Source organism: Budorcas taxicolor, chromosome 3, assembly GCF_023091745.1.
Source record: "Budorcas taxicolor isolate Tak-1 chromosome 3, Takin1.1, whole genome shotgun sequence".
Lineage (NCBI taxonomy): Eukaryota > Metazoa > Chordata > Mammalia > Artiodactyla > Bovidae > Budorcas > Budorcas taxicolor.
Genome location: NC_068912.1, coordinates 29845083 through 29859570, shown reverse-complemented (window position 1 = coordinate 29859570; position 14488 = coordinate 29845083). Strand labels below are relative to the sequence as shown.

At 42.8% G+C, this 14488-nt stretch overlaps 1 protein-coding gene across 3 annotated transcripts in view; it reads left to right on the top strand.

Annotated features, from left to right (window-relative positions):
- Positions 1-326: 326 nt before the first annotated feature.
- Positions 327-14488, top strand: part of HIPK1 (homeodomain interacting protein kinase 1) — a 55934-nt gene continuing 41772 nt past the window's right edge. For all 3 annotated transcript variants that reach the window (XM_052638171.1, XM_052638170.1, XM_052638169.1), the window contains exons 1-2: positions 327-424; positions 10552-11629. In XM_052638171.1, the coding sequence (XP_052494131.1) occupies positions 10554-11629 (1076 nt within the window). In that variant the 5' untranslated portion in view covers positions 327-424; positions 10552-10553. The remainder of the gene's footprint in view (positions 425-10551; positions 11630-14488) is intronic.

Genomic DNA, 14488 nt, shown 5'->3' with positions numbered 1-14488 from the left:
CTCCCGGACTTCCGCCTCAGTAGGTGTCATGGCGCGGGACCCGGGACTAGTTCCCGTGAGGCGGGGCGGGCCGGATGAGGGCGGACGCTCGGCGCTCAGCTTGTCGGGTCTGGCGACAACCGCGGCTGCGGAGCTAGGGGCCCGGCGGCGGCCCCGGACAGCAGCGGGAGGCCGAGGAGGGAGCGCGCGGGTCTGAGGCGGCGGCGGCGGCGGAGAGGGGCCGGGCGGTGGAGCGGGCGGGAGGCTGAGAAGGCTCCCCTCGCGGGACGGGCGCGGGGACGGCTCCGGGGGGCGGGGGCCGGGGCCCGGGCCGGCTCGCGCAGGGGGTATGATGACCCGGCGGCGGGGCCCCGGATCTCGTCTCCTCCGCCGCCTCCTCACGGCAGCCCCAGCTCGCGGCTGAGAACCAGAAGACACACCGGCGGTGAGTCGAGGCGGGAGAGCGGGCGGGCAGGGGCCTCGGCGGGGAGCGATCTCCTATCGGGTCCCCGAGGCGGGGCCAGGCTGGCCGCGGGCTCTCCGGGGCGCCCGGCCTTGCGGGGGGCGCCTCCCTCGGCAGCCCCCACCCGGGACCCGGCGCCAAGCCTTGCGGCCCGGCCGCGGAGGGGATGGCGTTCCCAAGAAAGTGGGGAGGCTGTGGGCTTCTTTTCGGGGCAACTCCTCCTGTGTCCTGCCACTTCTCTCCTGGGCGTGTTGTCCTCAGATGACAGGGGGCCGCCAGGCGTCTCCTCACCCGGCCGGTTTTTCCTCGGGTGTCGTGGCCGGTTCCCACTGTATGGCTTGCGCGTGTGAATTTCACAGCTCTGCTTAGCGCCCTGGTTTGGGGCTATCTGTGCTGCTGGGGACAAGGAAGCGGTGTCTGGAACGGACGGCGGCGGTGGGGTGGGTGTGGAAGCCCTCTTATCCTCTCCGCTTGTGTTCTTTAATCGTTAGCTTGGTAAATCGTGATGATGGTGGAGACTCCGTGGGACCGGCCAACCTAAATGTATATCTGTGTTAGGTAGATCTAGAAGTCTGGCTCAAAGGGAAACTTTTGCTGTTTGTCGCCACTTTGCCAAAGCTTTCGTTAAAAAAAAAAAAAAGTCTCGGGGGTGGGGTGGGAGGAAACCACCAAAACTCTTGGGTGAGCCTCCGCGCCCCAGTCCCCCACCCCCACCCCCGCCCCGGTGTTCACAGGTCTGTGGGAAAGAGGCCGTTTCTGTGCCTAGCAACCGAGACCTGGGACTCAGTCTCCAAGAGCACTGGTCTAACCTCCAGTTTGTTGTGGTGACAAACCGTGAGGTTTGGCCTGTGTTTACGCTGGGCGCGCTTTCTTTCCTGTTTAGGTGGGGGAAGGGAGGAGGGGCTAGAGAAGGGGGGAGAAAAACAGCCCCAAGCTCGAGTGTGTCTTTTCTCCAATTAAACCATTGATTATGTTGCAGATTCTCTTTTTGAGGCAGCTCTAGGTGCTTTTTTCCTTTGGGAATTTTCAGTCACTGTATCGAATTATTAATTTCAGCTATAGACTCTTCTGCCCAATCCTTCCTTTATCTTGTTTCCTAGTAACTGATGGAAACAGCAGCATGGCTTCCTGCTCCTGATGAAATGGGGTTAAATTAAGTGGCTGATGCCCTCAGCAAAACCTACAATTTTGCTCTTGTTTGTGTAAAGCTATTTTTGATTCCTGGTCTGTAGTGTAGTTTTTTTTAAGATTATAGAGAATGCAAATCATTACCAGCTCTTTTTCATATGTAGGTCTAAAGCTTTCTGTAAAACATCTAAAAAATATGCTAACAGGTCATTTTATATAGTTGTTGTTAATGCAGCTGGTGATTTTGGAGATACATGTAATAATCTCCGGGTTCTGGGTTGTAGAACTGGTATGATGGTGTGAAGAAGGATATCATTGACTTTAAGACACTGTTCCCTGGCTTGAAGAATATTTTGGTAAGGTACTTGTGGTTGCAACTGGAGGCAGTCAGGCTAGTAAAGCATTTTACCAGTAAAATGGTGAATGAGATCTTGTAAATATACTGACTCTGGTTAATAATAAGACTTTTGCTGGCGATATCTTTATCCTATCTGGACACTGTAGTTTTATGGATTGCAGAGCAAGTTGATTGGTAACTTGAGATTGAAAACCAAACCAGAACTTTCTACTAGCAGGGGGAAAAAAAAAAGATAATCTCAACATCCACAATTCTCTGGAAAATAGAATTCTTTTTTTCTGTGGTTTGGTTTTCATAAGCACAGCTTAGTCATTGGTTCTGTTGGTAGAAATCAGTGAGCCAAACCTGCCTTATGAACTTCTTACACTTGGAACTTGTGCAACTTGTTAGTTATATATTGTAACTGGTTCTTCTGTAATTTGAGGTAATTTTGCAAACATGAACTTCCTGATTGGCCCTTTTATTTTCGTGACTATATAAAGCAATCCATAATTTTTAAAGTTACAGTTATTAATTCCTCCCCAGTTTCTTCCCTTAAATGTAATTCCATTCTGAACAGAAGTCATCAAAATAATTTTTCTTTCAAGTACCACTTCAACAGTCATTGATTTGCTTTTTGGTTCCTTTTTTGTTTTTATTTTTTATTTCCAATCTCCCAGCTCCCTAAATACCTTATGTATTTTTGTAAAGCATAATTTGACACTTAAAAAAATTTTTACATCCTGTTTTTATATTTTTCTTTTTTATGTGTCACACTAACTAAGCAACATTTTAAGTTCTTTGAAGACAGGGAAACTTAGGTGCATTTCTTTTGGCTTCTTTAAGGATGCCTGGGACAATGCTTTCCCACCATACTTAATGAAAAAGAATCAGAAAACCTGAATTTTTTGATAGCATTACTGTTAATTAGCTCTGGGTAAAACTTGTGTGGCTTTCTTGGGTCTACTTTTTCTCATCTTGGAATTAGGGCGTTTTAGAAAGGGTCTTTTAAGCTCTATTTTAGCTGCAAGAATCCCTGTACTTTTTTTTTTGCCAGTGTCTTCTCCAGTCAGATACTCTAAACAGCTTTTCATTTTTCCATATCCCCTGGAATACTTTCTCAAGTTAGCTCTTTCATCTTTAAGACCTTCATCTGCTTTCCATCTGTCAGACTGTTGTTACCTTACTTGAGTTCTATTTTCCTTAGGCCCTTTCTGGCTAAAGGTCCTCTCTTAGTGTTCGTGTTTCATATTGGTCTATGCTTTGTTAATTTGCCATTTTTCTTATGATAGAAACTGAGGTATAGTTTTCTTTACTGTAAACTTTATAGATATTATAGACTGTCCTGTGCACATACTAGGGTAGCACCATTTTACCAAACACCAGAAAAACCTACTTTTCTTTTGTTCTGTTGCTTTAGGTTTGTCATTCCAAATAAATCTAAGAGAGCTATTGAAATTTAGGAAAAAAATGTCTTCCCTAGAAGGAAAGCACCTCAGCCAGTTTACCAAAATATTCCAAAATTGGTTTAAATGGCTGGAAATTACATAGAATTGTAGAGTTACTACTTTGTCAGCTAACACCACTATTCCACACCCTGTTTTTGCATACTGGTTGGGGAACTGGCTCCTTTCACATGGTTCCATATGAAGGAAGTGCTACAGGAAAGGGGGTGGGGAACTTTGATTCAAATAGTGTCCTCAGGGCTTCAAGGTTATTTTTTTCTTCTATATTACTATACTTGGAAAAGTATTCTCTTGTAGACAAGAGGCTGTAATTTTTATCACGTGTATTTCTCTAATTTAGTGAGAATGACTTCTGAGATCTCTTTATATATGGAGAAATAGCATGGTCTCTTTATAGTCATTCATTCTGTCAAACATTTGACACATGCTGTATTCCATCCATTATGATTGATGCTGGTGATACAAAGGAAGATGATACTCTGCTATTGACAATTGCCCTGTTAGAACTTGCAGTTCAGAAGGGAAGTCAACTTTTTTTTTTAGAAGTTAACTTTTAAATAAATAATTTCAAATAGTCATACTTAGAATAAAAATCCAGAGTGGCCCACAAGTCAGTATGTGTTCTGGCCCTTGTTTTCCTTTTTGGGTCCTTCTTCTGCTACTTTTTGATGGGCAGGGGACTCTGCTCTATATGATCGTTCAGGTACCCGTGCTCTTTGCATCTTGCTGCTCTGCCCTCCCTCGAGTGTTGTCTCCTGGCAGAAACTGGGTCTTCGTGGGTTCCTCTTGGTGGAAAAGGAAGAGAATGCTAAAGGCTCATGTATCACTTTGTATTGGAGAGAGGGACTGGTAAATGGAGTCTGGCTTTGTGCATGGGATGGAGGAGAGACTAAACTATAATCCAGACCAACAGTCTTGTGCCACACTGAAAACATGAGCTTTAAGTAGAGGCTGAAAGGATAAATGGTAGTTAAAAGAAGGCTACCTAAAAGGGTAGAATGAAATTTAGAGAGACAGTGTTATGTGTGAAGGAACTGAGGCAGGAGAAGTCAAGTTTAGACCCAGAGATATTTAGAACTACTGGAAAAGGAAGTGCTGCGGGAAAGAGTTGGTGAAATGAGGCTACAAAATAGTCAGGGTCCAGAGCTTACAAAGCCTGACAATCCAAATGAGAGATTTTGGACTTTATTCTAAAATTTTAAGTGGGAGATAGATATGCATTTGTAAAAACTTTGATTGTAAGGTGAAGAATGAATTGGAGAAGGGAGCTTAAAAAGAAGGCCAAAGAGTACCATTTGGGAAGACAGTTTAGGCAGTTGAAGTAAGCAGTACAGGATTGTACAGTAGGGGTGGAGTGAGAGATATTTGGTGTTCCGGTGGAAGAGTGTTCTTCCCAGTCTTACCTTTGTTTACAGAATGTGTATTCTTATTTACCCACTGAATACTCTTTCTATATCAGTGTACTGGAGAATATGTACATCTGTGTGCATGGCAGCTGAGGACAAGTTCTAGAGGAAGAAATCAGTATATAGTACTGATTTTATAGTTATTTAGTTAACCAATTGTTAAATTGTATCAAAAAGACAAAGGTGACACCAAGTAAAAGCATTGGGAATTTATTATTGGTGTCTCAGGGAGAAGAAGGAAGTTACTGAAGACTAAGGCAAAACACTGACCAGTGGTAACTTTGATTGTCATACCCAGCAGTTTCATTCATAATTGTAATATCTGAATTCTTTATGGTAAGATTATGTACCTTTGGGCTTTCCTGGTAGCTCAGTGGGTAAAGAATCTGCCAGCAATGCAAGAGTCTGGGGTTCGATCCCTGGGTCGGGAAGACCCCTGGAGAAAGAAATGGCAACCCACTTGAGAATCCTTGCTTGGAGAATTCCATGGATAGAGGAGCCTGGCAGGCTATAGAAGATGGAGTGGCAAAGTCTGACACAACTGAGCAACTAACAGTTTCACTTTTCGCTTATCTACCTGTAGTGCCCATAGGATGGTAGTGGTTGTTGCTTAGTTGCTAAGTCATGTCCAGCACTTCTGCGACCCTGTGCATGGTCTGTAGCCCGCCAGGCTCCTCTGTCTGTGGGATTTTCCAGGCAAGAATACTGGAGTGGGTTGCCATTTCCTTCTCCAGGGGATCTTCCCCACCCAGGGAATGAACCTGTGTCTCCTGCACTGGCAGGCGATTCTGTACCACTGAGCTACCAGGGAATCCTGCCACTAAGGTGGGGCACCCCGTTAATATTGTCAAATAGATGTGCTCATGGGAGGGAGTGGGGAAGCTCTTAACTTGACTGTTTTTGATAGCCTTGGATCCTGCTGCTGCTGCTAAGTTGCTTCAGTCGTGTCCGACTCTGTGTGACCCCATAGACGGCAGCCCACCAGGCTCCCCCGTCCCTGGGATTCTCCAGGCCAGAACACTGGAGTGTGGGTTACCATTTCCTTCTCCAGTGTGTGAAAGTGTAAAGTGAAAGTGAAGTCGCTCAGTCGTGTCCGACTCGTAGTGACCCCATGGACTGCAGCCCACCAGGCTTCTCCATGTATGGGATTTTCCAGGCAAGAGTACTGGACTGGGGTGCCATTGCCTTCTCCGGCCTTGGATCCTAGCAAGACTCATTTCTCTTTTTAGTAATACATACAAGTACCAGTAGCCTTTTGGCTACCGGTTCTGGTTTGGGATTAATTCAGTGGGCAAGTTTGTCATTGTATTTAGATAGTTAAATCTTTGGAAAATCAGGTTTGAAATGCAAAGACTAGTTTACTGCTAGAGTCAAGAGGTGCAACATTTTCAGGAAGTTAGCTTTTAATTTATTGGGAGCAGTTCTCATGTGAATTGAAAATATGTGTAATATGCTCAACAGAGTGTGATACATAGTAAATTTTTCACAGATGTTAATTCTGTTGCATAGTTTTGTTTGGGAAGTCTCAGCCTAGGAAGAAAAGTGTCTCCCCATTTGACAAAGCAAATTTTGTGAGACATAGTATTTTGTGTCTAGAGATGGCTGTTTTTAGCTGAGTTTCAAATGGTAATGTAAGTAAGAGTGTAGATTTTTCTAGGCAGTTTTGATTCTGTTTTTTTTTTTCCCCCCCCACATAGTGCTAGTTGAGGTCAGGATGAATGTCACCCACACTATAAGAGTTCTGGTGGCAAACTGTTGACTGCAGTATCACATACCCTTGCTGGGGGGTGGGAGGAGGGGGAAGGCCACTGAAATTGTGGGTTGTTATTTCCCTATGGGTGGACTTAAATTCGTCTTACTGGATAAGAATTATATTCATTTATATACTTAAACTTTCAGAACAGTTTCTTAGAACTTGTCCTTTTTGCAATGCTCAGTGTGAATTTGAAGCCATCAGTATCTGTTATTTAGTTCATTGGGTGACAAGTTGTCATTACGTTGCTCTGGTAAATAGAATATTTTTACGAAGTGTCTAGTTATGAGCATGCTTTAAAAATTTGTTGTTATATTTCATGAATTCTTTTCAGTGTTATTACTTTAAACCTCCATATTCCTAACATAGCTACAAACTGCAAATTTTGTATTCAGATAGTTTTACGATACTCTTAGGTAGAAGCTTCCCTGGTGGCTCAGTTGGTAAAGCGTCTGCCTGCAATGTGGGAGACCTGGGTTCAATCCCTGGTTGGGGGAAGATCCCCTGGAGAAGGAAATGGCAACCCACTCCAGTACCCTTGCCTGGAAAATCCCATGGACAGAGGAGCCTGATAGGGTACAGTCCATGGGGTTGCCAAGAGTCAGATAAAACTGAGGGACTTCACTTTCACTTTTTCACTTTCAGGTATAAGAAGGTTGTGCTAAAAGATTTAGCAAATATATGATGGAAACCAATTTCAAAAATGTTTGATTTTATGATGTTATTTTTTCATATATTAATAGGTAAATTTTGTAAAGGCACTACCTGATTTCAGTTTTTGTTTTATTATAGTTTGGTATTATGTCAGTGATAGAGGTGGAACAAGATGATTTGTGAATTTGTAACCTAGGAGTTGAATTGCAATAATGTTCTTTTAATTTACACTTTTTTTCTCTTCAAGGTTCTTATAAATTATGGAAACCCTTGTTCAAAGTAAATCTAGACAGCATTTTAGAAGTTGAAGGTTGAGGGTTCTTCCTTTCAGCTCTTTGGTCCAGTGCAGATGGTTTTTAGCTACATCCAGGCACAAAGAAAAACACACGTTGCTTCTCTATGTTCTGTAACATCCCTTTGCCATGTTTCCTTCCTTTCTAGGTATGTGTGTTTATTCTCTTATGACTAATAAAGCTGCAGTCTCTACTAGAGGGGAGACTTCCCCCATTATCGCAAGGGCAGCACAGCTAAAAGAGGGATGTCAAAAAGCCAGAACAAGCATTTGAGTATCCTGCAGTTTAGCACAAGCAGTAGGGAGTAGAAATGAGGTTGGCTGGCAGTGGTCAAATCACCCAGCAGATACTGAGTGTCTGTATGTCGCCAGCGTGTGTGGCACGTTCTGGTGACGCAAGACAGATACGGTCCCAGCGCTCATGGAACTTTTACCGTACCTGGGAATATAACATTATAAATAAATAATTTAATGTTATAAGGTAGGAACAGCATGCTGTTGGGAATGCAGTGGTGACAGAGTTTGTGAGAGGAAGGAAACAGTTTTCCTAACAGAAATTCTCCCAGCATACTAGAGGGCCTCCCCAAAACTGCAAAAAGGGCAGCATGGCTGGAGTGGTGGAGGAACTGAAGTGAGGAGATTTTGTAAGACAGCTTCACTTAGAAGGTGGAGTGATAAGATTTGGTTATAGATTAGACATGGGGATTAAGGGAAGGTAGTGTAGTGTAGTGAAGTTGCTCAGTCGTGTCCAACTCTTTGCGACCCCATGGACTATAGCTCACCGGGCTCCTCCACGGGATTTTCCAGGCAAGAGTACCGGAGTGGGTTGCCATTTCCTTCTCCAGAGGATCTTCCCGACCCAGGGCTCAAACGCGGGTCTCCCAAAGTGTAGGCAGACGCTTTACCATCTGAGCCACGAGGGAAGCCCAAGGGAAGGTAGTAAGGGAGGGGAATGAGTCAGTATAATAATATTAAATGAGTTCTAGACACTAAGCCTCTCCTCTGTATTAAATCATTTAATTCTCAGAAGAGCCCCAAAATGTAGGTATTGCTGTCACCATTTTGTAGATTAAGAAACAGAGACTCATTGCCACCTAGATTTTCTGCTTGAGATATTGGATGTGTGGTAGTGTCTCTCAGTTGAGGTAAACAACTGGGTGTGGGAGTCTTAAAAAGTTGAATTTGGGGCATGTTGAATTGAGATGTCTCTAAGGGATCCAGATTGAAGTGTGAAATAAGGATTTGGAGCTGAAGAGAGGAGTCTGGGTTAGAGAAAATTTACAAATAGAGAAACAGATAAATACTGTTGGAAAGTAGTAAAAAGAGGGAAACTAGAGGAGGAGGATAGTATGAGCCCTGAGGCATCTGAGGGTTATATAGTTGGGAAGGGAGAAGATAAATATGAAATGATTTGTGTGCTCAGTCAACTCTCTGGACATTTGCGCTCAGTTGTGTCTGACTCTTTGCAGCCTTACGGACTGCAGTCTGCCAGGCTCTTCTGTCCATGGAATGTTCCAGGCAAGAATACTAGAATGGGTTGCCATGCCCTCCTCCAGGGGATCTTCCTGACCCAGGGGTGGAACCCACATCTCACGTCTCCAGCATTAGCAGGCAGATTCTTTACCACAGTGCCAAGTTTGGACTTTAGTCTAAAGTCCGTATTGGTCCAAATTTGTAATTAGTCTTTGGGCTTATTGAGCTCGAGGTGTCTGTATATAAGTGGGCAATTCTTGTTACCTTTCCCCATATTTTTCTAAGGATGATTTCCCCAAGGTTCTTCAGAAGATCCTCTCTAGGTTTCACCTCATCCTGATTCCTTTCTTCTGGTCAGTTTATCGGTGGTCCTTTTACAGTGCAGTGGACAGAGCTATTGTCTGCCATGTTCTGGACACTACTTTTTCTGTGAACATAGTTTAAGATTGAATTTGCTTTTGAGGAGAGAGGAACATTATTACATAGGGTTTCTCCTGCTAACAAAGGTGTGTTTTTCATATATGCTCCTGCTTACCCTTGTGTCTGTTAACCTTGTGTTTTGTGCTAGCCAGATTTCAGACCTAAGTAGGAAGTCTGTATTTGTGTTAAATGTCATCAGCTAGGTTTACTTTATGGTTTCTGTTCTTGGTGATCCTTTTGGATCTGTTACTTAGCAATATTGAGTATCCTGCCCAAATTTGATTCATCTCTGAATTGTATAGTTATGATACTATATACGATCTATGTCTAAATTTAAATAATTGATTAAAAAGCTAATTAGGACAGGAATGAAGACAGTGCTGCTGCTGCTGCTGCTGCTGCTAAGTCGATTCATTCGTGTCCAGCTCTGTGCGACCCCATAGACAGCAGCCCACCAGGCTCCCCTGTCCCTGGGATTCTCCAGGCAAGAACACTGGAGTGGGTTGCCATTTCCTTCTCCAATGCGTGAAAGTGAAGTCGCTCAGTCGTGTCTGACTCTTAGTGGCCCCATGGACTGCAGCCCACCAAGCTCCTCCGTCCAGGGAATTTTCCAGGCAAGAGTACTGGAGTGGGGTGCTATTGCCTTCTCCAATGAAGACAGAGCTGTGGAATAAACTCTGAGGCCAAAGAACTTGGGTTTGAATTCTAGTCCTGCCACTTGGCTCTCTTATTTGGGGCAAGTTATTTTAACCACTCTCTGCCTTAGTTTCCTCATCTCTAGAGTGGAAGTAAGGATAGTATCTTTTTAAAAAGGTTGTGGTGAGAATTAAGTTAATGTGTTTGAAGTGCTTAGACTGCCTCTTGGTGCATAGTAGATGACCAGTCATCTAAGGCATTATTATTGATGTTGTTTTTATTTTATAAACCATCATAGATGTTCATACGCTTTAACAATCTGTCCTATTATTGCTGAGTCTCAAAGAGTGATTCAGGATGTGTAATTAGACCAAAAAGTTTATCCTTCTTTAATGGGCAACAAGTTTTGGAAAATGTATAAAATAAAACGTCAGCCAGATACACGTTTACTTGTGGGTTTTTTGAACTGAAAATTTCCTACTGTACTAAGTGAGGAGTTGTATAAAATTAAGGGCTTAATTCCTCTTCCTCTTTCTCAATGTAGGTATGGCATCACAGCTGCAGGTGTTTTCCCCCCCATCAGTGTCGTCGAGTGCCTTCTGCAGTGCGAAGAAGCTGAAAATAGAGCCCTCTGGCTGGGATGTTTCTGGACAGAGCAGCAACGACAAATATTATACCCACAGCAAAACCCTCCCAGCCACACAAGGGCAAGCCAACTCCTCTCACCAGGTAGCAAATTTCAACATCCCTGCTTACGACCAGGGCCTCCTCCTCCCAGCTCCTGCAGTGGAGCATATTGTTGTAACAGCTGCTGATAGCTCGGCCAGTGCTGCTACGTCAACCTTCCAAAGCAGCCAGACCCTGACTCACAGAAGCAACGTTTCTTTGCTTGAGCCTTATCAAAAATGTGGATTGAAAAGAAAAAGTGAGGAAGTTGACAGCAACGGTAGCGTGCAAATCATAGAAGAACATCCCCCTCTCATGCTGCAAAACAGGACTGTGGTGGGTGCTGCTGCCACGACCACCACTGTCACCACAAAGAGTAGCAGTTCCAGCGGAGAAGGGGATTACCAGCTGGTCCAGCATGAGATCCTTTGCTCTATGACAAACAGCTATGAAGTCTTGGAGTTCCTAGGCCGGGGGACATTTGGACAGGTGGCTAAGTGCTGGAAGCGGAGCACCAAGGAAATTGTGGCTATTAAAATCTTGAAGAACCACCCCTCCTATGCCAGACAGGGACAGATTGAAGTGAGCATTCTTTCTCGCCTAAGCAGTGAAAATGCTGATGAGTATAATTTTGTCCGTTCTTATGAGTGCTTTCAGCATAAGAATCATACCTGCCTTGTGTTCGAGATGCTGGAACAGAACTTATATGATTTTCTAAAGCAGAACAAGTTTAGTCCACTGCCACTCAAGTACATCAGGCCAATCTTGCAGCAGGTGGCCACTGCCCTGATGAAGCTCAAGAGCCTTGGTCTAATTCATGCTGACCTTAAGCCTGAAAACATAATGCTGGTTGATCCAGTGCGCCAGCCCTACCGAGTGAAGGTCATTGACTTTGGTTCTGCTAGTCACGTTTCCAAAGCTGTGTGCTCAACCTACTTACAGTCACGTTACTACAGGCAAGTGGCAAATGCTAAAAAACATGTCTCACTAGAGATCTGTCTTTATATTTAGCATGTACTACAAAGGGCTACATATAACAGTGAATTATTTACAGATTTCAGCACAGAATAGGGTAATATATTTCAGTTTATTCCCTGTATGTGGCTTTCCTGTATGTAACATTATTTTATTTCTGAAATTTTAACTCTAGAAAAATTAATTCAGTCTGATTCTGAAATTTGTTCCTAGTTGAATTATTCTCGCATCTGATTCCTTCTTGCTACCTTTATACATAATCTTCCCATTTTAAAGTATCTTTAAATATATAAGATATTTACTTAATTGTGATGAATTTGGGCATATGCTGCTATTTTCTCCAGGTTTCAGTCTTGGCAGGTGAGATGCCTTGGAGTAATTCCCAAGTTTTAACTGTAGCATCATTTTATTATTTTACGTTTTCTCTCTTGCATAATAGAATTGGATTAGATGATTGCTAAGATCTTTTCTTGTTTTAATATTCTCCATAGGTCTTTGAACTTACTTGCATATGAACTCATTTGGTTATCCTAAAATGGCCTTGACCCAAGCACCTTATACTTCAGTGATTTGTATTTCCGTATTGATACTTCTAATAAAGCTACCTTTTCAATACCTAGTAATTATTGGAACAGAACTTAAATGCTAAAATATAGAATTTTGTCTGTACTATAATCAAGGCGCATTACTGAAAGAAAGGAGAAAATCTTTATATGAACTTTTATTTCTCAGTACCTCATTTATCTGTCTAGTTATTAATTTTAGGGAATCTGATATTTATTTTAATGGTCATGCGTTAAACACAGATTGTACACACACCCAATCAGGAAGTGAAACAGTAATAAAGATAACCCCAAAAATAAGTTTTGTCAAGTTTTATGTTTGGCTAATACATTTTGAGGGAATAGAAATTCTGAACTAAGAATTTTATATTACAAGTGAAAAAAATACAAGGATATTTTAACCTGTGCAGGGATTCAGAAAATATGCCACCTATCTATTTTTTGTTTTTCTAATTGTGGTACTTAGCTTTTTAACACGTGCCATTCAGCGTCATGCAGTGCCTTCACAATGCCCTGTAGCCTTCCCCGCTGTCCGCTTCTGAATTTTGTTTTCTGGCTCTGCTGGATCTTCAGCGGCAGGCAGGCTCTTCACTGTTGCTCGGGCTTTTCTCTGGTTGTGGTGTGCGGGTTCGTTAGCTGTGGCACCTGGGCTTAGTTGCCCCAAGGTGCAAGTGATCTGCACTGCACTCTGACGGTAACGAATCCGCCTGCAGTGCAGGAGGCCTGGCTTTGATCCCTGGATCGGGAAGATCCCCTGGAGAAGGGAATGGCAACCCACTCCAGTATTCTTGCCTGGAGAATCGCGTGGACAGAGGAGCCTGACAGGCTACAGTCAGTGGGGTCACAAAGAGTCAGACATGACTGAGCAACTAAGCTCGCGCTCGCACACACACAAACACACACACGGAATCTTAGGTCTCCCACCAGGGATGGAACCTATGTCCCCTGCATTGGCAGGCAGATTCTTAACCGCTGGACCATCAGGGAAGTCCTTCCAAATTTTTTTTATCACTCAAAACAAACTCTGTAACCATTAGGCAGTAACTACTCTATTCTCCTACACCAGCCACCCCAGTTACCTCTGTTTGATTTTCTGTCTCTGTGAATTTGTCTGTTCTAGATATTGCAGATAAGTAGACTCATAAAGTATTTGTCCTTTGGGTCTGACTTACTTCACTTTGCATAATGTCTTCAAGGTTAATCTCTGAAATTCTGTAGCATGTATTAGAATTTCATTCTTTTTCAGGACTGAATATTTCATTGCATGTCTATACCACATTTTATTTATCTTTCCTCTGTTGATGAACACTTGGATTGTTTCTACATTTTTGGCTATTGTGAATAATGGTGTAATGCACATTGACATTCAAGTGTTTGAGTCCCAGTTTTTGCTTTTTTGGGGGTATAAAACTAGAATTAGAGTTGCTGGTTCAGATGGTAATTACTTAACCTGCTGAGGAGCCACCAAACTGTTTTCCTCAGCCACTGCATGATTTTTTTATTCCCACCAGCCATGCAGGGAGATTCCAATTTTTCCACATACCAACAGTTGTTATTTTCTTTCTCTCTCCCTCTTTTTTTTTTGGATAATAGCCATCCTTACGTATGTGAAATGATATCTCATTTAGTTTTGATTTGCATTTCCCTAATAATTACTGATGATGAACATCATTTCATGTGCTTTGGGGCCATCTTCTTTGGACAAGTTCTTTGTCCATTTTTGAATTGGATTGTCTTTTTTTGTTGTTGTTGTTGAGTTGTAAAAGTTCTTTATATACTCTAGGTATTAATGCCTGGTCAGATACATGATTTGCAGACATTTTCTCCTATTCAGTGGGGTTTCCTTTTCACCCTTTTGATAGTGTCATTTGCACAAAAGTTTTAAATTTTGATGAATTTTGTCTTTTTTGTTGCTGTTGCTTTGTACTTTTGGTATCATATCCAAGAAATCATGGCCAAGTCAATGTCATGAAGCTTTTCCCCTGTGTTTTCTTTGAATAGCATTAGCTCTTATAGTTAGGGTTTTGATCCATTTTGGGTTAATTTTTGTATGCTATGAAGTATGGCTCCAGTTTTATTCTTCTGCATGTTGATTATTCAGTTTTTCCAGCACCATTTGCTAAAAAGACTATCCTTTCTCCATTGAATGGTCTGACACTCTTGTCAGAATCCTTTGACCATAAGTATGAGGGTTTATTTCTGGGCTGTCTGTTCTTTTCCATTGTTCTAAATGTCTGTCCTTATGCCAGTACCATGCTTTTTTGACTGCTTGTAGCT